Source organism: Porites lutea, chromosome 8 (genome assembly GCF_958299795.1).
Source record: "Porites lutea chromosome 8, jaPorLute2.1, whole genome shotgun sequence".
NCBI lineage: Eukaryota > Metazoa > Cnidaria > Anthozoa > Scleractinia > Poritidae > Porites > Porites lutea.
The window spans coordinates 30,309,972-30,334,596 of NC_133208.1; the positions used below are offsets into that span (position 1 = coordinate 30,309,972).

The 24,625-nt window shown below is 39.5% G+C and overlaps 1 protein-coding gene and 1 long non-coding RNA gene across 2 annotated transcripts; one reads left to right on the forward strand and one right to left on the reverse strand.

Moving 5' to 3' along the window:
* The first annotated feature begins 8,281 nt into the window (after nt 1-8,281).
* LOC140945928 (uncharacterized) lies at nt 8,282-9,395 on the forward strand. The gene is made up of 3 exons (XR_012166773.1): nt 8,282-8,732; nt 9,000-9,070; nt 9,282-9,395. It is a non-coding gene; the product is annotated as an uncharacterized lncRNA (long non-coding RNA).
* Nucleotides 9,396-23,310: 13,915 nt separating this feature from the next.
* LOC140945516 (melatonin receptor type 1A-like) lies at nt 23,311-24,625 on the reverse strand. The gene has a single exon (XM_073394532.1). It carries the CDS (start codon nt 24,376-24,378, stop codon nt 23,311-23,313), a length of 1,068 nt encoding a protein of 355 aa, XP_073250633.1. The 5' UTR covers nt 24,379-24,625.

A 24,625-nucleotide genomic window follows, 5' to 3' on the forward strand; every position in this document is an offset into this window, starting at 1 on the left:
CAGCAGCTCCCTGGACTGATAGTTCAGTCTATGATAGATGAAACTTACTATTAAAACTAGATAAACTGGGATTCCAACCCAGGAAGCAAGGGAGAGAGGAGCTTCCTGGACTGATACTTCAGTCAATAATAGATAAAACGTACTATTAAAAGTAGATCGACTGGGATTCCAACCCAGTAAGCAAGGGAGACAGAAGCTCCCTGGACTGATACTTCAGTCTATGATAGATGAAACTTAGTATTAAAACTAGATAAACTGGGATTCCAACGCAGCAAGCAACGGAGAGAGGAGCTTCCTGGACTGATACTTCAGTCAATAATAGATGAAACTTTGTATTAAATCTAGATAAACTGGGATTCCAACCCAGCAAGCAAGGGAGACAGGAGCTCCCTGGACTGATACTTCAGTCAATAATAGATAAAACTTACTATTAAAACTAGATCAACTGGGATTCCAACCCAGCAAGCAAGGGAGACAGCAGCTCCCTGGACTGATAGTTCAGTGTATGATAGATGAAACTTACTATTAAAACTAGATAAACTGGGATTCCAACCCAGCAAGCAAGGGAGAGAGGAGCTTCCTGGACTGATACCTGGGTCAAGAATAGATGAAACTTTGTATTAAATCTAGATAAACTGGGATTCCAACCCAGCAAGCAAGGGAGACAGGAGCTTCCTGGACTGATACTTCAGTCAATAATAAATAAAACTTACTATTAAAACTAGATAAACTGGGATTCCAACCCAGGAAGCAAGGGAGACAGCAGCTCCCTGGACTGATAGTTCAGTCTATGATAGATGAAACTTACTATTAAAACTAGATAAACTGGGATTCCAACCCAGCAAGCAAGGGAGAGAGGAGCTTCCTGGACTGATACTTGGGTCAAGAATAGATGAAACTTTGTATTAAATCTAGATAAACTGGGATTCCAACCCAGGAAGCAAGGGAGACAGGAGCTTCCTGGACTGATACTTCAGTCAATAATAGATAAAACTTACTATTAAAACTAGATAAACTGGGATTCCAACCGAGCAAATAAGGGAGACAGGAGCTCCCTGGACTGATACTTCTGTCAATAATAGATGAAACTTTGTATTAAATCTAGATAAACTGGGATTCCAACCCAGCAAGCAAGGGAGACAGGAGCTCCCTGGACTGATACTTCAGTCAATAATAGATAAAACGTACTATTAAGACTAGATAAACTGGGATTCCAACCCAGCAAGCAACTGAGACAGGAGCTCCCTAGATTGATACTTCAGCCTATAATAGATACAACAAACTATTAAAACTAGATAAACTGGGATTCCAACCCAGCAAGCAAGGGAGACAGAAGCTCCCTGGACTGATACTTCAGTCAATAATAGATGAAACTTTGTATTAAATCTAGATAAACTGGGATTCCAACCCAGCAAGCAAGGGAGACAGGAGCTCCCTGGACTGATACTTCAATCAATAATAGATAAAACTTACTATTAAAACTAGATAAAATTGGATTCCAACCCAGCAAGCAAAGGAGAGAGGAGCTTCGTGGACTGATACTTCAGTCAATAATAGATGAAACTTTGTATTAAATGTAGATAAACTGCGATGCCAACCCAGCAAGCAAGGGACACAGGAGCTCCCTGGACTGTTACTTCAGTCAATAATAGATAAAACTTACTACTAAAACTAGATAAACTGGGATTCCAACCCAGCAAGCAAGGGAGACAGGAGCTCTCTGGACTGATACTTCACTCAATAATAGATAAAATGTACTATTAAGACTAGATAAACTGGGATTCCTACCCAGCAAGCAAGGGAGACAAGAGCTCCCTGGACTGATACTTCAGTCAATATTAGATAAAACGTACTATTAAGACTTGATAAACTGGGATTCCAACCCAGCAAGCAAGGGAGACAGGAGCTCCCTGGACTGATACTTCAGTCAATAATAGATAAAACGTACTATTAAAACTAGATCAACTGGGATTCCAACCCAGTAAGCAAGGGAGACAGGAGCTCCCTGGACTGATACTTAAGTCAGTAATAGATAAAACTGACTATTAAAACTAGATCAACTGGGATTCCAACCCAGCAAGCAAGGGAGACAGCAGCTCCCTGGACTGATACTTCAGTCAATAGTAGATAAAACGTACTATTAAGACTAGATAAACTGTGATTCCAACCCAGCAAGCAAGGGAGACAGGAGCTCCCTGCAGTGATACTTCAGTCTATGATAGATGAAACTTACTATTAAAACTAAAAAAACTGGGATTCCAACCCAGCAAGCAAGGGAGAGAGGAGCTTCCTAGACTGATACTTGGGTCAAGAAAAGATGAAACTTTGTATTAAATCTAGATAAACTGGGATTCCAACCCAGCAAGCAAGGGAGACAGAAGCTCCCTGGACTGATACTTCAGTCAATAATAAATAAAACGTACTATTAAAACTAGATCAACTGGGATTCCAACCCAGTAAGCAAGGGAGACAGGAGCTCCCTGGACTGATAGTTCAGTCTATGAAGGATGAAACTTAGTATTAAAACTAGATAAACTGGGATTCCAACGCAGCAAGCAAGGGAGAGAGTAGCTTCCTGGACTGATACATCAGTCAATAATAGATGAAACTTTGTATTAAATCTAGATAAACTGGGATTCCAACCCAGCAAGCAAGGGAGACAGGAGCTCCCTGGACTGATACTTCAGTCAATAATAGATAAATCTTACTATTAAAACTATATCAACTGGGATTCCAACCCAGCAAGCAAGGGAGACAGCAGCTCCCTGGACTGATAGTTCAGTCTATGATAGATGAAACATACTATTAAAACGAGATAAACTGGGATTCCAACCCAGCAAGCAAGGGAGAGAGGAGCTTCGTGGACTGATACTTCAGTCAATAAAAGATGAAACTTTGTATTAAATCTAGATAAACTGGGATTCCAACCCAGCAAGCAAAGGAGACAGGAGCTCCCTGGACTGATACTTCAGTCAATAATAGATAAAACGTACTATTAACACTAGATAAACTGGGATTCCAACCCAGCAAGCAAGGGAGACAGGAGCTCCCTGCACTGATACTTCAGTCTATGATAGATGAAACTTACTATTAAAATTAAATAAACTGGGATTCCAACCCAGCAAGCAAGGGAGAGAGGAGCTTTCTGGACTGATACTTGGGTCAAGAATAGATGAAACTTTGTATTAAATCTAGATAAACTGGGATTCCAACCAAGCAAGCAAGGGAGACAGGAGCTCCCTGGACTGATACTTCAGTCAATAATAGATAAAACTTACTATTAAAACTAGATCAACTGGGATTCCAACCCAGCAAGCAATGGAGACAGCAGCTCCCTGGACTGATAGTTCAGTCTATGATAGATGAAACGTACTATTAAAACTAGATAAACTGGGATTCCAACCCAGCAAGCAAGGGAGAGAGGAGCTTCCTGGACTGATACTTGGGTCAAGAATAGATGAAACTTTGTATTAAATCTAGATAAACTGGGATTCCAACCCAGCAAGCAAGGGAGACAGGAGCTTCCTGGACTGATACTTCAGTCAATAATAAATAAAACTTACTATTAAAACTAGATAAACTGGGATTCCAACCCAGCAAGCAAGGGAGACAGCAGCTCCCTGGACTGATAGTTCAGTCTATGATAGATGAAACTTACTATTAAAACTAGATAAACTGGGATTCCAACCCAGCAAGCAAGGGAGACAGGAGCTTCCTGGACTGATACTTGGGTCAAGAATAGATGAAACTTTGTATTAAATCTAGATAAACTGGGATTCCAACCCAGCAAGCAAGGGAGACAGGAGCTTCCTGGACTGATACTTCAGTCAATAATAGATAAAACTTACTATTAAAACTAGATAAACTGGGATTCCAACCCAGCAAATAAGGGAGACAGGAGCTCCCTGGACTGATACTTCAGTCAATAATTGATAAAACGTACTATTAAGACTAGATAAACTGGGATTCCAACCCAGCAAGCAAGGGAGACAGGAGCTCCCTGGACTGATACTTCAGTCAATAATAGATAAAAGGTACTATTGAAACTAGATGAACTGGGATTCCAACCCAGCAAGCAAGGGAGACAGGAGCTCCCTGGACTGATACTTCAGTCAATAATAGATAAAACGTACTATTAAGACTAGATAAACTGGGATTCCAACCCAGCAAGCAAGGGAGACAGGAGCTCCCTGGACTGATACTTCAGTCAATAATAGATAAAAGGTACTATTGAAACTAGATGAACTGGGATTCCAACCCAGCAAGCAAGGGAGACAGGAGCTCCCTGGACTGATACTTCAGTCAATAATAGATAAAACGTACTATTAAGACTAGATAAACTGGGATTCCAACCCAGCAAGCAACTGAGACAGGAGCTCCCTGGACTGATACTTCAGCCAATAATAGATACAACAAACTATTAAAACTAGATCAACTGGGATTCCAACCCAGCAAGCAAGGGAGACAGAAGCTCCCTGGACTGATACTTCAGTCAATAATAGATGCAACTTTGTATTAAATCTAGATAAACTGGGATTCCAACCCAGGAAGCAAGGGAGACAGGAGCTCCCTGGACTGATACTTCAGTCAATAATAGATAAAACTTACTATTAAAACTAGATAAACTGGGATTCCAACCCAGCAAGCAAGGGAGACAGGAGCTCTCTGGACTGATACTTCACTCAATAATAGATAAAATGTACTATTAAGACTAGATAAACTGGGATTCCTACCCAGCAAGCAAGGGAGACAGGAGCTCCCTGGACTGATACTTCAGTCAATATTAGATAAAACGTACTATTAAGACTTGATAAACTGGGATTCCAACCCAGCAAGCAAGGGAGACAGGAGCTCCCTGGACTGATACTTCAGTCAATAATAGATAAAACGTACTATTAAAACTAGATCAACTGGGATTCCAACCCAGTAAGCAAGGAAGACAGGAGCTCCCTGGGCTGATACTTTAGTCTATGATAGATGAAACTTAGTATTAAAACTAGATAAACTGGGATTCAAACGCAGCAAGCAAGGCAGAGAGGAGCTTCCTGGACTGATACTTCAGTCAATAATACCTGAAACTTTGTATTAAATCTAGATAAACTGGGATTCCAACCCAGCAAGCAAGGGAGACAGCAGCTCCCTGGACTGATACTTCAGTCAATAATAGATAAAACTTACTATTAAAACTATATCAACTGGGATTCCAACCCAGCAAGCAAGGGAGACAGCAGCTCCCTGGACTGATAGTTCAGTCTATGATAGATGAAACATACTATTAAAACTAGATAAACTGGGATTCCAACCCAGCAAGCAAGGGAGAGAGGAGCTCCCTGGACTGATACTTCAGTCAATAAAAGATGAAACTTTGTATTAAATCTAGATAAACTGGGATTCCAACCCAGCAAGCAAGGGAGACAGGAGCTCCCTGGACTGATACTTCAGTCAATAATAGATAAAACGTACTATTAAGACTAGATAAACTGGGAGTCCAACCCAGGAAGCAAGGGAGACACGAGCTCCCTGCACTGATACTTCAGTCTATGATAGATGAAACTTACTATTAAAACTAAATAAACTGGGATTCCAACCCAGCAAGGAAGGGAGAGAGGAGCTTCCTGGACTGATACTTGGGTCAAGAATAGATGAAACTTTGTATTAAATCTAGATAAACTGGGATTCCAACCCAGCAAGCAAGGGAGACAGGAGCTCCCTGGACTGATACTTCAGTCAATAATAGATAAAACTTACTATTAAAACTAGATCAACTGGGATTCCAACCCAGCAAATAAGGGAGACAGGAGCTCCCTGGACTGATACTTCAGTCAATAATAGATGAAACTTTGTATTAAATCTAGATAAACTGGGATTCCAACCCAGCAAGCAAGGGAGACAGGAGCTTCCTGGACTGATACTTCAGTCAATAATAGATAAAACTTACTTTTAAAACTAGATAAACTGGGATTCCAACCCAGCAAGCAAGGGAGACAGGAGCTCCCTGGACTGATACTTCAGTCAATAATAGATAAAACGTACTATTAAGACTAGATAAACTGGGATTCCAACCCAGGAAGCAAGGGAGACAGGAGCTCCCTGGACTGATACTTCAGTCAATAATAGATAAAAGGTACTATTGAAACTAGATCAACTGGGATTCCAACCCAGCAAGCAAGGGAGACAGGAGCTCCCTCGACTGATACTTTAGTCTATGATAGATGAAACTTAGTATTAAAACTAGATAAACTGGGATTCCAACCCAGCAAGCAAGGGAGACAGGAGCTCCCTGGACTGAGACTTCAGTGAATAATAGATGAAACGTACTATTAAAACTAGATAAACTGGGATTCCAACCCAGCAAGCAAGGGAGAGAGGAGCTCCCTGGACTGATACTTCAGTGAATAATAGATAAAACTTACTATTAAAACTAGATAAACTGGGATTTTAATCCAGCAAGCAAGGGAGACAGGAGCTCCCTGGACTGATACTTTAGTCTTTAGTAGATGAAATTTACTATTAAAACTAAATAAACTGGGATTCGAACGCAGGAAGCAAGGGAGAAAGGAGATCCCTGGACTGATACTCCAGTCTATGATAGATGAAACTTACTATTAAAACTAGATAAACTGGGATTGCAACCCAGCAAGGAAGGGAGAGAGGAGCTCCCTGGACTGTTACTTTATTCAATAATAGATAAAACTTACTATTAAATCTAGGTAAACTGGGATTCTAACCCAGCAAGCAAACGGGGTAGGATCTCCCTGGTCTGATAGTTCAGTCAATAATAGATGAAACTTTGTACTAAAACTAGATAAACTGTGATTGCAACCCAGCACAAGCAAGGGAGACAGGAGCTCCCTGGACTGATACTTCAGTCAATAATAGATAAAACTTAGTATTAAAACTAGATAAACTGGGATTCCAACCCAGCAATCAAGGGATAGAGGAGCTCCCTGGACTGATATTTCAGTCAATACTTGATAAAAGTTACTATTAAAACTAGATGACCTGGGATTCCAAGCCAGCAAGCAAGGGAGACAGGAGCTTCCTGGACTGAGACTTCAGTCAATGATAGATGAAACTTACTATGAAAACTAGATAAACTGGGATTCCAACCCAGCAAGCAAGGGAGACAGGAGCTTCCTGGACTGAGACTTCAGTCAATGATAGATGAAACTTTTTATGAAAACTATATAAACTGAGATTCCAACCCAGCAAGCAAGGGAGACAGGAGCTTCCTGGACTGACATTTCAGTCAATGATAGATTAAGCTTACTATGAAAACTAGATAATCTGGGATTCTAACTCAGCAAGTAAGGGAGACAGGAGCTCCCTGGACTGATACTAATTAGTCTATATTAGATGTAACTTGCTGTTATTAAAATAAGATAAAATGGGATTCCAGTTCAGCAAGGAAGGGAGACAGGAGTTTATTGCACTGATACGTTAGTCATTGGGAGATAAAACGTACTATCAAAACTAAATAAAGTGGGATTCCAACCCTGCAAGCAAGGGAGACAGGAAGTTCCCTGACTGATATTAAGTGTGCGATAGATGGAACATGCTATTAAAACTAGATAAAATGGGATTCCAACCCAGAAAGCAAATGAGATAAGTTTTCTCTGGAGTGATACTACAGTGTATGTTTTATGTAGATTAACGATTTAAACATGGGAGACAGGCGCTCCCTGAACTGTTACAACTATTCTCTGATTTTTACGTAAATTAACATACATCGATGTTAACTGGGACTCCAACCCAGCAGCAATTGGAGACAGGTGCTCCCTGAACTAATGTATTTAAGAAACTCTGATGGTTATAGAAAGCAATATGCGCTTGGGTTAACTGGGATTGCAACCCAGCAATAACAGGAGACAGTTTCTTCAGAACTGTTACATGAAGCTCTGACATTTATACAAAGGAATATCACACTTAGGTCAACTGGGATTCCAACAGAGCAACAGTGGGAGACAGGTTCTCCCTAAACTACTCCCTGTTAACTAGGACCAATGGGATTTACACCCAGAAAGTGTCCACGGGAGAAGAGAACTCCCTCTTGCCTTTACCCCTAATGCCTTTACTTTGACTCTCCACTGTTGTATCTTTGCAGGTTATAACGAGGCTTATATATGCTGGACGCTTTAAAAATATCCCAGTGGAGAAGTCGGAATAAATTTATTGTATTTATAGTATTACTGTATAAATTTGCGCAGTTGTTATTACAGGCAAAAAGCTGTTTGAGGGTTCATTGAGAGTCGACTTGCCTTTTTTATTGATATTACTTTTTTATGTTTGTGCCCACTTAAAATATCTGCTGATAGTTTGACGTTAAACTTTATTTGTTATCTATATCCCTTATCGTTGCAAATCAAACGCAAAATCAGCAAGTGACATAAAACTTTATTTTGCCATAAATAATGAATAGGGTGGAGAGGAAAGAAGAAATAAATTATCATCGGGTCTTGAAGAAAGCAAAAAAATATACTTACAAATTCCTAGAACTGAGTCTAGGATCCCTTTGCAACTGAAAGAGGTCAATAAGACCGGCTTGGAAAGCGTCTAAGGAAAAAAGCTTGAGAATTAATTCCACATGAAATAAGCTGTATTAGTTCAATTTAAGTCTGTTGGTAACATTTTCTAAGCACTTGTTTCTTTTTCTTGAGCTTTTTATTTTCTAGGTTGAACCTACCCAGCAATTAATTTGTTCATCACGTTGGGAGGCATTTTCTGCGCTTCAGGTATTATGGATATTTTTCTTTGCATTAGTCTCCGGTTTTCTTTTAAGAGCAGCACATATTGAGCACCATAACTGTTAATTAAGGGCTGATATTATTTATGGGGGTGGAACTGATATACTCTAGAATAAGAGCACAGCATCGTACGAGTTGTGCACTGGCGTCGTTTGTTTGTGAGAGAACAGAGAACTGCTTTATTTTGCTAACATATGTTTACTGTATTGGTCGTTATCTTTACTGAGTTTAGGTTTTCAAATTGCACTTTTTCAGTGTACAAAGCTTGGAAAATCATCATCTGGTGAAACCCGTACAAGCTGATGAAAAAACACCAATAATGAAAGGTACGTGATCTCTTGATAAGACTTGAATATAGCACTTTTGACAACAGGTTTCGAGCAGGGGTAGTCGCAAAAATAGCGGTTGGACTGCGCAAATCATTTAAAAAACTTACCAACGCAATAAAACAAGAGCAAATAATAACCAGTACTCAAATTTCTTTATCATTGATCTACGGTCTACTGATAAACATTGAACCTTTTTTTCCTGTTTTAGGACATGTTTCTCAAGTTGAACATCAGGAAAAGTGCTTGCCTCTTACAATACAACTAAAGTGAAGATGATCGACCAAGATGAAATACTTTAGGAGCTTAATCCAATATTTTTTTCATATATGCAACAGCTGAATAAAACTTTTTAGAAATTTGCTTGAGTAGCAGTCATTTTCAAAGGAGGACTTTTCTTCTTACGAAAATGACTGCTACTGGGCAACAATGCCTTTTTTGTTCTGAAAGTATTAAGGATAGGTCTTTTCAAAATATCTTTAATGCTGATCGCGAAATACGATGGACTCTCGCCAACGTTTGGGGCAGCGTTGGTAACTTGCGAGCACTATTGTCGGCTTCTTCGGCCTTCGTTAATCTTTGTGTTTACGAACACGCGCTATTATAAACGCTTAAATGCCTTTCTCATATTTCGTACATTGTAATGAACACTCTCGCCATCTTTCGGGGTACTTTTGGTCACTTCCTACCACTATCGGCTTGCGTTAAATCTACATGTTTATTCACCATGCATTACCTCGAACCGGCGCTATCGTAAATGCCTACATGCCTTTCCGAAATTACGTTCTTTTGGAGATACTTTCGGTAACATTCGACCACTATAATTGACTACATAATAACTTCGGCTTGCGTTAATCTTACATGTAGACTAACCATTACTTCCAAGGCATTACCTCGAACCGGCGCTATCGTAAATGCCTACATACCTTTCCGAAATTACGTTCTTTTGGAGATACTTTCGGTAACTTTCGACCACTATTATTGACTACATAATAACTTCGGCTTGCGTTAATCTTACATGTAGACTAACCATTACTTCCAACACGCACTATCATAAACGCTTAAATGGCTTGGTCAAATGTCAAATTGCGTGTAGTTTAATGAACACGCTCGCAATCCTTCGGGGTACTTTCGGTAACTTTCGACCACCATTGTTAACTACTTCAGCTACATGATTACTTACCATTACAATGAACCGGCTCTATCGTAAACGCCTATATGCCTTTCCCAAATTGCGTTCTTTTGGGAGTACTTTCGGTAACTTTCAACCACTATCGTCGATTACTTCGGCTTGCGTTAACCGCTTCATACAAACTTACCGTTACCTCGGACAGGCGCTATCCTGAAGGCCTAAATGCCTTTGCCAAATTGGGTTCAATGTAATGAACGCCCTCGCAATCCTTCGGGGTACTTTCGGTAACTTTCGACCATTATCATTGACTACTTCGCCTTGGTCAATCTTCATTTAACCTTGCCATTACTTCGAACGCGCGCCATCATGAACACTTAAAAGCGTTTGCCAACTTGTAAACACTATAAAATAAATGAACCCTCTCGCAATACTTCAGGGGTACTTTCGGTAATTTTCGACCATTATCGTTGACTACTTTGGCTTGGTCAATCTTCATTTAAACTTACCATTACTTCGAACGCGCGCTATGGTGAACACTTAAAAGCGTTCACCAACTTGTAAACACTATAAAATTAATGAACACCCTCGCAATCCTTCGGAGGTACTTTTGGTAACTTTCGACCACTATCATTGACTACTTCGGCTTGGTCAATCTTCATTTAAACTTACCATTACTTCGAACGCGCGCTATGGTGAAGACTTAAAAGCGTTTACCAACTTGTAAACACTATAGAATTAATGAACACTCTCGCAATACTTCCGGGGTACTTTCGGCAACTTGCGGCTACTCATTGACTACTCATTGACTACTACGGCTCTCGTCAATCTTCACTTCAACTTACCATTACTTCGAACGCGCGCCATCGTGAACGCTTAAAAGCCTTTGCCAACTCTTGTAAACACTATAAAATTAATGAAAACTCTCGCAATACTTTTGGGGTACTTTCGGTAACGTCGACCATTATCATTGACCACTTCGGCTTGGTTAATCTTCATTTAAACTTACCATTACTTCGAACGCGCGCCATCGTGAACGCTTAAAAGCCTTTGCCAACTCTTGTAAACACTATAAGATAATCCTTCGGGGGTACTTTCGGTAACTTCGACCACTATCATTGACTACTTCGGCTTGATAAATCGAACGCGTGCTATGGTAAACACTTAAAAGCGTTTGCCAACTTGTAAACACTATAAAATTATTAAATGAACACTCTCGCAATACTTCCGGGGTACTTTCGGCAACTTTCGGCTACTCATTGACTACTACGGCTTGCGTCAATCTTCACTTCAACTTACCATTACTTCGAACGCGCGCCATCGTGAACGCTTAAAAGCCTTTGCCAACATCTTGTAAACACTATAAAATAATCCTTGGGGGGTACTTTCGGTAACTTCGACCACTATCATTGACTACTTCGGCTTGGTCAATCTTCATTTAAACTTACCATTACTTCGAACGCGCGCCATCGTGAACACTTAAAAGCCTTTGCCAACTCTTGTAAACACTATAAAATTAATGACCACTCTCGCAATACTTCGGTGGTACTTTCGGTAACTTTCGACCATTATCATTGACTACTTCGGCTTGGTCAATCTTCATTTAAACTTGCCATTACTTCGAACGCGCGCCATCGTGAACGCTTAAAAGCCTTTGCCAACTCTTGTAAACACTTAAAATAATCCTTCGGGGGTACTTTCGGTAACTTCGACCACTATCATTGACTACTTCGGGTTGGTCAATCTTCATTTAAACTTACCATTATTTCGAACGCGCGCCATCGTGAACACTTAAAAGCCTTTGCCAACTCTCGTAAACACTATAAAATTAATGAACACTCTGGCAATACTTCGGTGGTACTTTTGGTAACTTTCGACCATTATCGTTGACTACTTCGCCAACATGTAAATACTATAAAATTAATAAACACTCTCGCAATACTCCGGGGGTACTTTCGGTAACTTTCGGCTACTCATTGACTACTCTTTGACTACTCATTGACTACTTCGGCTTGCGTCAATCTTCATTTCAACTTACCATTACTTCGAACGCGCCATCGTAAACACTTAAAAGCCTTTGCCAACTCTTGTAAACAGCATAAAATTAATGAACACTCCCGCAATACTTCGCGGGTACTTTCGGTAACTCTCGTCCATTATCATTGACTACTTCAGCTTGGTCAATTTTCATTTAAACTGACCATTACTTCGAACGCGCGCTATTTTGAACCCTTAAATGCCTTTATCAACTGTTGAACACTATGGAAATCAATGAACACTCTTGCAATGCTTCGGGGGTACTTCCCGTAACTCACGACCACTATCATTGACTAGTTGAGCATGTGTTAATCTTCATATACACTTACCATTACTTCGTACGCGCGCCATCGTGAACACTTAAAAGCCTTTGCCAACTCTTGTAAAAACTATAAAATTAATGAACACTCTCGCAATTCTTCGGGGGTACTTTCGGTAACTTTCGACTAATTGACTACTCATTGACTACTTTGGCTTGCGTCAATCTTTATTTAAACTTACCATTACTTCGAACGCGCGCCATCGTGAACACTTAAACGCCTTTGCCAACTCTTGTAAACACTATAAAATTAATGAACACTCTCGCAATACTTCGGGGGTACTTTCGGTAACTTTCGACCATTATCATTTACTACTTCGGCTTGGTCTTCATTTAAACTTGCCATTACTTTGAACGCGCTATCGTGAACACTTAAAAGCTTTTGGCAACTTGTGACCACTATAAAATTAATGAACACTCTTGCAATCCTTCGGGAGTACTTTTGGTAACTTTCGACCACTATCATTGACTACTTCGGCTTGGTCAATCTTCATTTAAACTTACCATTACTTTGAACGCGCGCTATTTTGAACGCTTAAATGCCTTTGTCATCAGGCGTTATTTTCCCCCCCTCGAGCCAAAGAAGCAAAGAAGCAAAAAATAAAAATAAATAAATAAATAACGCCTGATCTCAGGTTAACTGTTGAACACTATACAAGTCAATGAACACTCTCGCAATGCTTCGGGACTACTTCCCGTAACTCACGACCACTATCATTGACTACTTCATCTTGTGTCAATCTTCATATACGCTTACATTACTTCGTACGCGCGCCATCGTAAACACTTAAAAGCCTTTGCGAACCCTTGTAAACACTATAAAATTAATGAAGACTCTCTCAATACTTCGAGGGTACTTTCGGTAACTTTCGACCATTATCATTGACTACTTCGGCTCAGTCAATCTTCATTTAAACTTGTCATTACTTCGACCGCGCGCTATCGTGAACACTTAAAAGCCTTTGCCAACTTGTGAACACTATAAAATTAATGAACACTCTTGCAATCCTTCGGGGGTACTTTCGGTAACTTTCGACCACTATCATTGAGTACTTCGGCTTGGTCAATCTTCATTTAAACTTACCATTACTTCGAACGCGCGCTATTTTGAACGCTTAAATACCTTTGTCAACTGTTGAACACTATACAAATCAATGAACACTCTTGGAATGCTTTGGGGAACTTCCCGTAACTCAAGACCACTATCATTGACTACTTTAGCTTGTGTGAATCTTCATATACGCTTACCATTACTTCGTACGCCCGCCATCATGAACACTTAAAAGCCTTTGCCAACTCTTGTAAACACTATAAAATTAATGAACACTCTCGCAATACTTCGGGGGTACTTTCGGTAACTTTCGACCATTATTATTGACTACTTCAGCTTGGTCAATCTTCATTTAAACTTACCATTACTTCGAACGCGCGCCATCGTGAACACTTAAAAGCCTTTGGCAACTCTTGTAAACACTATAAATTAATCCTTCGGGGGTACTTACGGTAACTTCGACCACTATCATTGACTACTTCGGCTTGGTCAATCTTCATTTAAACTTACCATTACTTCGAAAACGCGCTATCGTGAACACTTAAAAGCCTTTGCCAACTTGTGAACTCTATAAAATTAATGAACACTCTCGCAATCCTTCGGGTGTACTTTCGGTACCTTTAGACCGCTATCTTTGACTACTTCGGCTTGCTGATTACTTTCGAACGCGCGCTTAAATGCCTTTACGAGCTTCGCGCAAAACCTCCTGTATCATAATTTCCTGTGACCCGTAAATCTAAAACGCTCCTTAGCTGTCGCCATTCTATGAACCAAATTTATACCGACTTGTTTAATGCTGTATCTTACGTGTATCTTCTTTTTAACACTGTATTTCAGATGAACTTTCTCACGCTCTTGTTAAATTTCTGTCGCCATTATTAATTATCTTATTTGTTTGTAAGGTATAGAGTGCTTTAGTAACCTTTATTTGCTTTCATAATACGCTTTCGATGGCGCGATTCGGTAAACTTGCAAACGTGTATCATGGTCAACTTCGCTAATTTAGTGTTACCATATATTTGTGTTACCCGATCTTGTCATTCTCGGTCCTTAACTGTCGTCTTGTTTACTTGGGTTTGTATGAATGTGGTTATCTCAAAATCATTTATAATTTTGTCGCGATTACAGTAGTAAACTGTATTAACAAATAAAACTCTGTGCTCAATACTCGTTTAATCTGGTGTTTGTGATAAAAATAAAATATATATGTTCATTGTTGATGTCATATAAACATTAAAACTCAGTTCAAGAATATTTCTGTTTAAGGGTAGACATTTGTTTTGCGTCTAATGTGAATGAGATTTGGTTAATGTATATAACGTTATACATAATAAGCTTTATGTAATGTAAAGAAGCTGAAAGGATAAGCAACATAAAATTTGTGGAATAGTGGGTTGTAAGCTATATGTTCTATAAAAATATTTTAAGCTGCAAGTGTTGAATTAATAAAGGTATTGAATTTTTAAGAAACTGTATTGATGAACCCGTGGGATATTAAATAAAATTGTTTGAATCGGAAATTAAGCTTGTAAATTATAATTTTACCACAGTAATGAGAACTGAGCGCTATCCACTTTTTGCTCGCAGATGTCTAAGCAAAAAAAGAAAAAGAAACTGGTAGAGAATTGAATGGTTCACTCGATCGAAGCTTATTGTGCTGGTTTGCCTTCGAACCGCAATGGTTTTATTCGCTTTCAATTCAATAGCTCCTCTTCTCTCGTTGATATCGAATTTCGTGTCCGCTCCGTCGTCTTCTTCGACTTACATGATCGCTCCGAAACCAGAACCAGTTCGTCTCGAAAGCAAGCGCATGAAATTCTTACGACAGTCACAATTTTTTACAACATTAACACCCAACGGTTTAACTCGCCAAATTAGGCAGCTGTTTCCTTGAAGGTACATGGAATTCATCCCAAAAGATGCAAGTTCCAATAAAGGGGGATTGTCCTCTCGAGTAGCCTGGACATGAAAATTTTGAATACGCAGCGTTCACGTTATTTGTGCACGCCTCGTTGATAGGTCAAATTACGGCCCCTTTTCAAAAAGCGCACCACTTCCAGACCCAACCTCTTCCCTAATTTAACACCACCTCCTTTCTTAATCAAAAGTATTCACAACTGTGAAAAATGAATCATTAGGGGACATCACGCTATCGGATGTTAAAGACGCGGCCGCGAATAATTTTAAAAATATAAACCTTATTCACCGAAGTGGTATGGTTGTGAATTGTGCAAGATAATAACCGGCGAGCTTAACAGCCAATCAACCTTGGTACTTGACGAGGCTGAGCCAATCAGAGCGGACAGAAATCTTATAAAAATCTTATAAAAACTACACACAAAACTTCTGTAAAATATTCATAAAAATAAAACGTCCACATCAATGTTGTATAAATACAAATTTCCGGCAAAACCCCTTCACAATTTAGAATTCTAAGATACTAATTAAAAACTAAATATATGTCCACGATAGAAAAATATTACAATTTTGATTAATTTAAGAGTGGGAAAAGGAAAATCATTCATTACTAAGAAAAAAACTATAAAATCTAGGCCTAAAATTATGAGTGCAGATGTAGACCAACTACAGCGAAAGTGAAAGGAATTAGTTGCTGGCAATAGAATGCGTTGCAGTTTTCCGGCGTTCAATTGAAACAAAGACGGGGTTCAATTTAAGGCTGGGAATCCTCTTTCGAGCTCCTCAGGGGCTCACTTTTTCCAAGCACGTTTAAGTAAAAAAAAAAAAACCAGGCACATGAAGTTGGAGATCGTGCAGTCAACCATCAAAGACAAATCCGAACTTCCACCACGTTAAGAAACAATACAGGATCAATCTGTCTGAAGTGTTACATTTGTGATAAATTATTACAGTTTACCATTTAAGGGGTCTTGAAAGACGGCCGGGCTTAATAACTTTCTTCCCAGGGAAAGGGGGAGGGGGGTATTAGAGAGAGGGGACGTAATAGATTTATGGTAGCTAAAGCAACAAGAGTGAGCCTAGGCTGGTGTAGACCACGAATAGTCCCTCCAGGGATCATAGAGCGAGGAAGAGACGAGAGGGCGAGTGAATATCATGTTCGTGCGATCTTACTGCCCCCGAAATGATCCCGACTGCCCGAAATGATCCTCAACCCTGAAATGATCCCCAGTTAATTTTAGGAATGGAATGATGTCCCGAATCATAATCATAATATAATAACGTAGCCCAAATATTGAGTTCGACAAGTAAGTTAAAACGGGTAAAACTATAGTTCTACGAAGTTGTAGATTTAATACAGGGCGAATATTATTTTGTTGCGATGGCTTTCAACACAATTCCGATATCAAAGTGGAGCGCCGTTAGTCAGTTAATTATGGGAGTAAACAAGCGGTTATTTGCATACAAATTGGCTCTACAGCCTTGACCTATTATTATAAAAACACCAAACAATTAATAACTTAACAAGGATCAATTAAGACACGCGACTAATAAACGCTCCCCCAAAAAACAGACACGAGATACCGTTTATTAAAAAAAACAATGACAAAAAAAGTCAAATACACAGCGTTTTGAAAGGGATGGAAATTAACTAACCCTCATCTTCTGCGCCCATGGGGTACTTGTAAGGTTTGACTCGAAACTTGGAAAAAGTTAATGTCTTAGCCAAAGGAAGGCTCGGCCCATTTTTTTCAAGTTCCTCCTTGACTATGGTTAGTCCTTAGATGGCCTGTAAATGATATTCCCCGCGTTCTCTTTGGTTCAATTTCTCAAGTATTGAAGGTCGGTACATTGGTTGCATGTTGTTCAATAGACATCATCAGTGTTATCAGGAGTATGGTACTTTCTAATGTTAAGCCTTCTGGCAAAGGCATCTATGCTCTTGTTGAGAGTTTCTAGCTACGGTGGTGGTGGAGTGGCACAAAAATTCAAGCCCTTCGCTAATAAATTAGTTTCTGACTGGGTGAGTTTTAATGAAGATAAGGTAAGTATTCTTCTTTTAAGGATTTCAGCTTTCGTGATAGTTTCACTGTTTCTTTTTTCTTCTATTCGTTTTCCTTTATTCGTAGTCCGTTTCCGTTCTAAAGTATCGCTACAAATGGTATTTTGCTTCGTGTTCCATATATGATGTGTTTAGTCTTTGCATTGGCCACTTCTTTGAAATGGTTGTCGGCCTCCATACTGTTAACAGACTTGGCGCCAAAAAATTCTCTCACGGAGTTTTAACTGCATGAAATGTCTTTAATTCTCCCTTAAAAGTCAACGGTCGGCCTCTCATTGTATGTGGTTTGTCAAACAAAAATAATTTGTGCCGTTGGCTATCAACGGGGACAAAAAAAAAGAATGGTAATCGACACGAAGGCAATTTGCGTGGAAGTATTGGGCAAAACCATCGCAGCCCGCCTTGTCCTCTCCCTCATCATCACAGCAAATCTTGCACGAATCAACGTTCCTTCTGCAAGTAAGACTGCAGTAAACAGTGATTCAGTCTAATGAAATCACTGACAAGCCATGACATGGATTCATTTTGAGAATATTCTGATATATGGGGGTATGTTCAACTTCAGAAGTTCACAATATTCTTAACTCCGCCCGGGATTTAATTTTTTGACCGGAAAAAGTTTCATTGTTAGATGTCATGTGACCTCGAAATAGCCGATGAGAGCACGCGCTGTTGAGAAAAATTTCCAGCTTTATAACAAATTGTTTGCTTTCAAGGCACCTAACCCAGGTACCAGAGGTTTTTCTCGGAAGTACGACGGAGACGTTTTGCAGTCAGACGACATGTCTTCGGCCGAAACCCTTATCGAACCCGAAAGCCCAAAGAACGAAGCTTTTTTGGAGACCTTGCTAATAGTTGCTTTGAAATGTTTTTCAAGATACGTAAACTAGCCTATTTCTTGCCCTCATCAGTCGTTTATTTTTCCAAACACTCAACGGTAAACTTTCATTGGCGAGCTTCGAGAGTCACTGTTATAATATGTCATATTTAACAATTATTCTTTGAAATCGAGGTGAATAGTGGCAAAATATTTACCGAGACGCGAAAGCGGCGAGGTAAATATTCCCAAAGCCACTATTCACCGAGATTGAAAAGAATAATTGTTTTAGTATATACACACGAAGTGATCTCAACAAAATCAGAGAGGAAACCATTCAAAAGTACGATTTGATTGACAGATCAAATCACGCGTAAGTTTAAAAATAGATCTTTGCAGAAATTTCAAACATGGCAATTCACAAGTTTATCATTTCGCAAACAACAGCGTAATGGCTTAAATGGAACCGCTAAAAGTTTGAACTGTTTCCTTACCTGAGAAGAAAAGTAGAGCTGTGTTGTTTCCTGTTGACTCGCCAAGTTTTTAGCCAAAAGGGTTTGTTGTGTCGTTCTTCGCATGAAGTGCTGACAAAAATGGCGGCTCAGTTGCTCGAGGTAAGACGTCGTCTTTCTGTATCATTCTTTTTCCTGTTTACTTGAAACGTAGAATTTCTGCAAACATTTCCTTTTAAATTTGTTTGTCATAAATAAACTTCGATTTTTGAGCCAAAATTTTCTTCTTAGAAAACGCTGAGTTCACGCAACGGCTTCTTCTACGCGAATACACGGGAGTTGTAAACAATCCATCGAGCACAAAAACTCCTGCTACAGTAAATTGAAAAACGCCGTATTGAATCCTTCCAAGTCTTTTCTTGCCTTAAAAAAAGTCAGCCCTAGGATTCTGTAGACTTTTAAAAGATCTTTCTCTAAAAAATGGGAAAAACACTGTGCTCACACATTATCCACTCGCTAGGAGGTGAATATTGTTGATTAGTATATACACACTCAGTGATCTTGGTAATTCAAGCAATCTGATTGGTTAGCTATCTCGGACTATGACGTTATATTCACCGCGCTAGGCGGTGAATATAATAAAGCCGAACAAAATCGCTGTCGTGAACTGGGTGTTTTGCCAAAGTTTCAAAGTAAAACCTTTTTGAAAATACACGAATATCCAAGTGCTGATGACTTTGAAGGCAAGAAAAGACTTCATGGTGTTTAAACAGCGTGATTTATTGTGAAGTGGTTTACTTTAGCTGACTTTTTGTACGCTCGAAGCTATGTTTACCACTTCAGAGGAAAACGAGGTCGCTTTGTCACTGTTTTGTGATTTCGGGATTTTCTCGCAAGACCAATTTTGCCTATAAATAGAAGTTAATTTATGGAGAAGAGAGGAAGGCAAATATTTTCGAAAATTGTACGTGCCAGCAAGTTAACAAGGCAAAGAACTTTGGAGATAAACAACGCTCACCTTGATCGCAGCCGCTGTTGACAGCATTTGCAAGAAGCGACGAAGAAAACTTTCTCATTCACGGTGAGTTGACAGGAACAAATAAAGCTCTAGATACTTTTCTTCTCAGAATTGGGTAGTAATTTAAATTTTCGGCGTTTTCTTTTAAACGGTTGATGCTAAAGCTTACAAAACTCGATACAAAAGGATTAAAACTATCATTTGCCATGTTTGAAGATACTGTAAAGATCTAACTTTTGCGCATCCACTGTTTACGGCTTCGTGTTCACGCATGAATTTTCACCCGTCAATCAAACTAATCGTTTTTGAATGGTTTCCTTTCTGATTCTGTTTAGATCACTTCGTGTGAATATACTAAAACAATTATTCACCTCAGGCTCAGTTAATATTGTTGAATAATCCCCTCGACTTCGTCTCGGGGATTATTCAACAATATTAACTTCGCCTTCGGCGAATAATTGTTAAATAGTCCGAGATAGCGAACCAATCAGATTGCTTAAATCACCAAGATCACTGAGTGTGTATATACTAATTAGTAATATTCCATTTCATGCAAAACTGCGATTTTTTTTGTGTATAAAATCATATAAAACTGTACCAAAGCAAGTAAAATAGTTAATTATAACGTCTTTCAGACCAATAAACATAAGAAAGCTAAGATTTTAAAGCATCTTCATAAATCTGCGGCCCTCAAGACGTTTCACATCTTGAATGACGGACAGGTCCCGAGCAGCGCCATGTCACATATAAATATTCAGGGGCACCCAACGATAATATAGTTCAAAACCACTTAAACATAGCATTGTGAAACGTATTTTAGTATTTAAACGGTAGATATAGGCATATTTTTATCCCCTAAAAATTTTTCATCTGTTCGGATTTCCTAGCTGAAAGTCTAAGTGATCCGAAAATTATAGGGATCCAAACTTACCTTTCCGAAAATTTCAGACTGAAAAAAGGCTCCCAAAAATCCTAGGTGACCTTTTTAGGGTAAAAATCCGTTAAAAATGGGCAATTATACCATGTTTTAGATGTTCGAAAATCCTAGGAGAGGCAGGCAAGCAAGAAACTTTACAAAAAATGTTCCGAAAATGCTAGATCTCAAATCGTCTTCCGAACAGATATTTTCCGAAAATCGACGTTGGGTGCCCCTGAATATTTGACAGTTGTAGAGCTCATCACAGTTGGGCTATCCACCGAACGTCTCATCTTTGCTTGTCATTCACTCATTCATTTATTTTTATTTCACGGTATTTACATTACCAGTTCACAGATCATTGGGATGTAACAATTACAGATTCTCTTTAAGAGTTAGAGTGGTTTTCGTTTGAGTGTCGTAAAACCAAACCAAAGTAATTACTCTGGCCAATCACATAGGACACAGACAATACATTGAACCAATTAAAACTCGAAGTAATTACATGTGGCTGACGCAAAGCGCGGGAAAATGCATGCGAGCGCGTCACAATTGGCTTTGGTTTTACTTCTGATTGGATGAAAAGGTGGCGCGAATCTTTTAAGCCAATCGCATCGTGTAGAAAGTGCAAAACCAATTACTTTTCGACACTCAAATGAAAACCACTCTAATGAAATAAAACAAAACAGAGTTATTGATATATTGAACGTGTGTGGTGGCCAAAGCTGCATCTGCTTTCCAATTGGTCATCACCTGCTTTAGAATAAACTGAAACCCACTTAGCTTTATTAACAGGGAATCGTAAAGCCTAAGACTAGCATAATTTCATGGTCGGACGGTATCAAAGGGTTCGGAAAAATCTAAGAGGAGACCACATGTAATGAGATTTTTATGAATCGCGGTTTTAAGATTGTCGCTTATTTCCAGGATAGCAAGCTCAGTGGAATGATCTTGTTACTATGTGGACTTTGAAAACTCATAAAAATCATACTTAATAACGGGTAACTTGAAAGCATGCCCAGATGAGCGTGAAGGAGAATATGCAACTGGGCGGAGTTCTGTATATCTCCTTTGGCTAAGTTATTTGTGAACTTGTAAAGCACAGAAGCAAGCAATTGTTCAGTGAGATTGCAATGTCTTCCAGTCCAATGCAACTAAGCATATCAGACACATTGTTCTGACGATTGTAACATGACGGGACCCAACGAGCTCCTCTCCTCTAAACCATTTCAACCTGCACAATGTTCTTGCCTCTATAACAGTCCCATACTGATGACAGGTATTCAACTGTAGGCCGCGTGGCTCAGTAGAGCAATATTTCAAATTTCGCATGAGGAATCCTATCGTCTTATTTGCTTTGTTTGTGTTTTTTTTTGCATATGATCGTTCCACCTAAGATCTTTTGAAAGATATACCCTAAGATACTTGGTAATATCTATTGCCTCAAGGCAGCAGCCGTGAAGTTGTGAAGTGTGTAATGTAAAATGAAGGAAGCTCTAAAGTCGTCTATAATTCTTTAGGACATTGTATTTGGCAATATTGAATTCCATTTTCAAGTTTTCCCCCACTGGTTTACTATTAATAAAACCGTCGCGCTTAGAAATAAGCAAATTGCGAATTATTTTACAAAGATATAGATATTAATAAAAAAAAGAGAGAAGTAATTTAAACTAATTACATCGTGTTCAAAATGTTCCAAATGGACTGGGCCTTACAATTATGAGAAGATATAATACAATAAATTAGATAGAAAAACTAGGAACTATCAAGTTATACATTAAATTCCCATAAGTTCCTAAATTACATGCCATGAGCAAAAAAGGCACATCGCCGCAAAAAAGCTTCGTTTAAAGCGTTCAGTTTTGCAACTTATAAGAGATGGTCTGTCTTTGTTGCGAAGGGAGCGGCGCGGCCCTGCGCCTACGACCGAGTCGGTGGAACAAGATGGCGAAGATGCGACTCGGGCTCTTTTATCTTTGTGAATAACTTGCTACACAACTTCATTCTTCTTGTTTGAAGTGATACACACCCGGTAGTAGCTAGGGGCCTCTTGGTAGTGCAGCGCAGGAAAGATGATGCGCAGCGCTCGTTTCTGCACTCGCTTGATCCTGATAGTTTGACGGGAAGGGCATTATGTCACACATTCTGTAAAGCTTTCTGCAGTTGAACAGTCATCTAAGGATTTTACAACAAGATCATCAGCAAAAGGACGACTTTTAGACCAGTTTGGCTTTTTGACCAGTTTACAGTTTGGTAAGTCCGCCATCTATAAATGCCAAAAATAAGATTGCCCCGACATTAATAAACCCAGAGTTCTCATCCTCTAAGATGACACACTGAGGACATCTTGTATCCATCCTAGGGTGTACCGGTCAATAGCGTAATTTGACAAAAGTTCTTTATGCACTGTGTAGCTTATGGAAGGCTCTTCAGAAATCCATGACGATCACATATGTCTGCCCACCATTCTGCATATCCTTAGCAACTTATCCTTATCCTTAGGACTTGTGATGTTTAATGTCTTACCGAAGGGTTGTGCGTTTTAGTAGTTCTATCCGATCCCTTGTAGAAGTAGTACCTAACTGAAGCGCTGCTGTGCGTGTCGATCTCTTGGATGCTGCGGTATTTGATTCATAATGCTGTGGGTTTATCCCGTTGAAGAACCTTCGCTCACAGCAAAAGATTTGTTTGAATTCACTTTTAAAGATAGGATTCATCCCTGCGTATATAAAAGGATTTATTGCATTTGACAGATAAATAAAGAAATTACAGAGGAGTTCAATATTTCGTGGCATCCTCTCAACGAAATGGAAGCGCTTTACAACAACGATCGCCCATGATGGGATCCAGCATATCATGAACGCGAACACAACCACAAAGAGAGACTTACTCAGCTTCAGTTCCTGCACGCTGATGCTTGAGCCTGTTGCGCCCCTGTGAATCGTAGATGACATAGCGGCATTGTGCTGTCGGATCGTCTTTGCAACCTTTATGTAGCTAAATACTGTCGTTATTAACGGTGTTAAGAAGAACAAACTGATGACAATAGTATAGTGAATGATTTTTCCACTTTCACTGAGATGAGCTACAGCGCAAAGGGCATATCCTGGAATGAACGCATAATCTTGGAGACCAGCTAACTTAGGAACTGCAATGTAGCAAGCAATGAAGAACCATGCACATGCCAGCCAGGCTCGTGACTTCCTCGGTGAAAAAATTTTCTTGTATTGCTGCTCAGACTTACAAATCCTCATATACCTGTCAAACGCTGTTAAACCAACAGTGACGGTTGAGGCGTACACCACAAACAGAACAAAGAAGGCATGAAAGTGGCAGATCACTGGGCCAAAAACCCATTCGCCTGTTATAAGCACACCCAATGCAAAAGGCATGACAAATACACCGGACATCAAATCACTTACAGCAAGTGCGATGATATACAGGCTTGTGGTTCTGCGTAGTCGTGTGTTCTTGTAAACTGCAATGCACACCATTATGTTCCCGGTTAACGATAGAACATTTAAGATCACAAGAAAGAAGACTTCCACGCTTGTTAAAAAGAAACTGCGATTGACTAGAGCATCCGCCATTGTAGCTGTTCTCGCAGAGATTTTCTAAGAAAACAAGAAAACCGTAGAAAGCAACACAGAGTCGGTTGTGGCTTTAAGATCACGAGCGGTTAAATGTCTATCTGCTGGTTTATTAGTTACCCTTTGTCTACGACACTTAAACTAAACAATTTGAATAAATTCATTATTGCGGTTGTATCCTCTTCTCAGGTTTTGTTAGCTCTTCCACCTGTTAATTTTTTAGAGCTGAGGCAATGTCACTTGATAG

What these genes read in the sequence shown, in the direction of transcription:
- LOC140945516 (XM_073394532.1), bottom strand. Translation starts at nt 24,378, where the DNA reads ATGGCGGATGCTCTAGTCAATCGCAGTTTCTTTTTAACAAGCGTGGAA.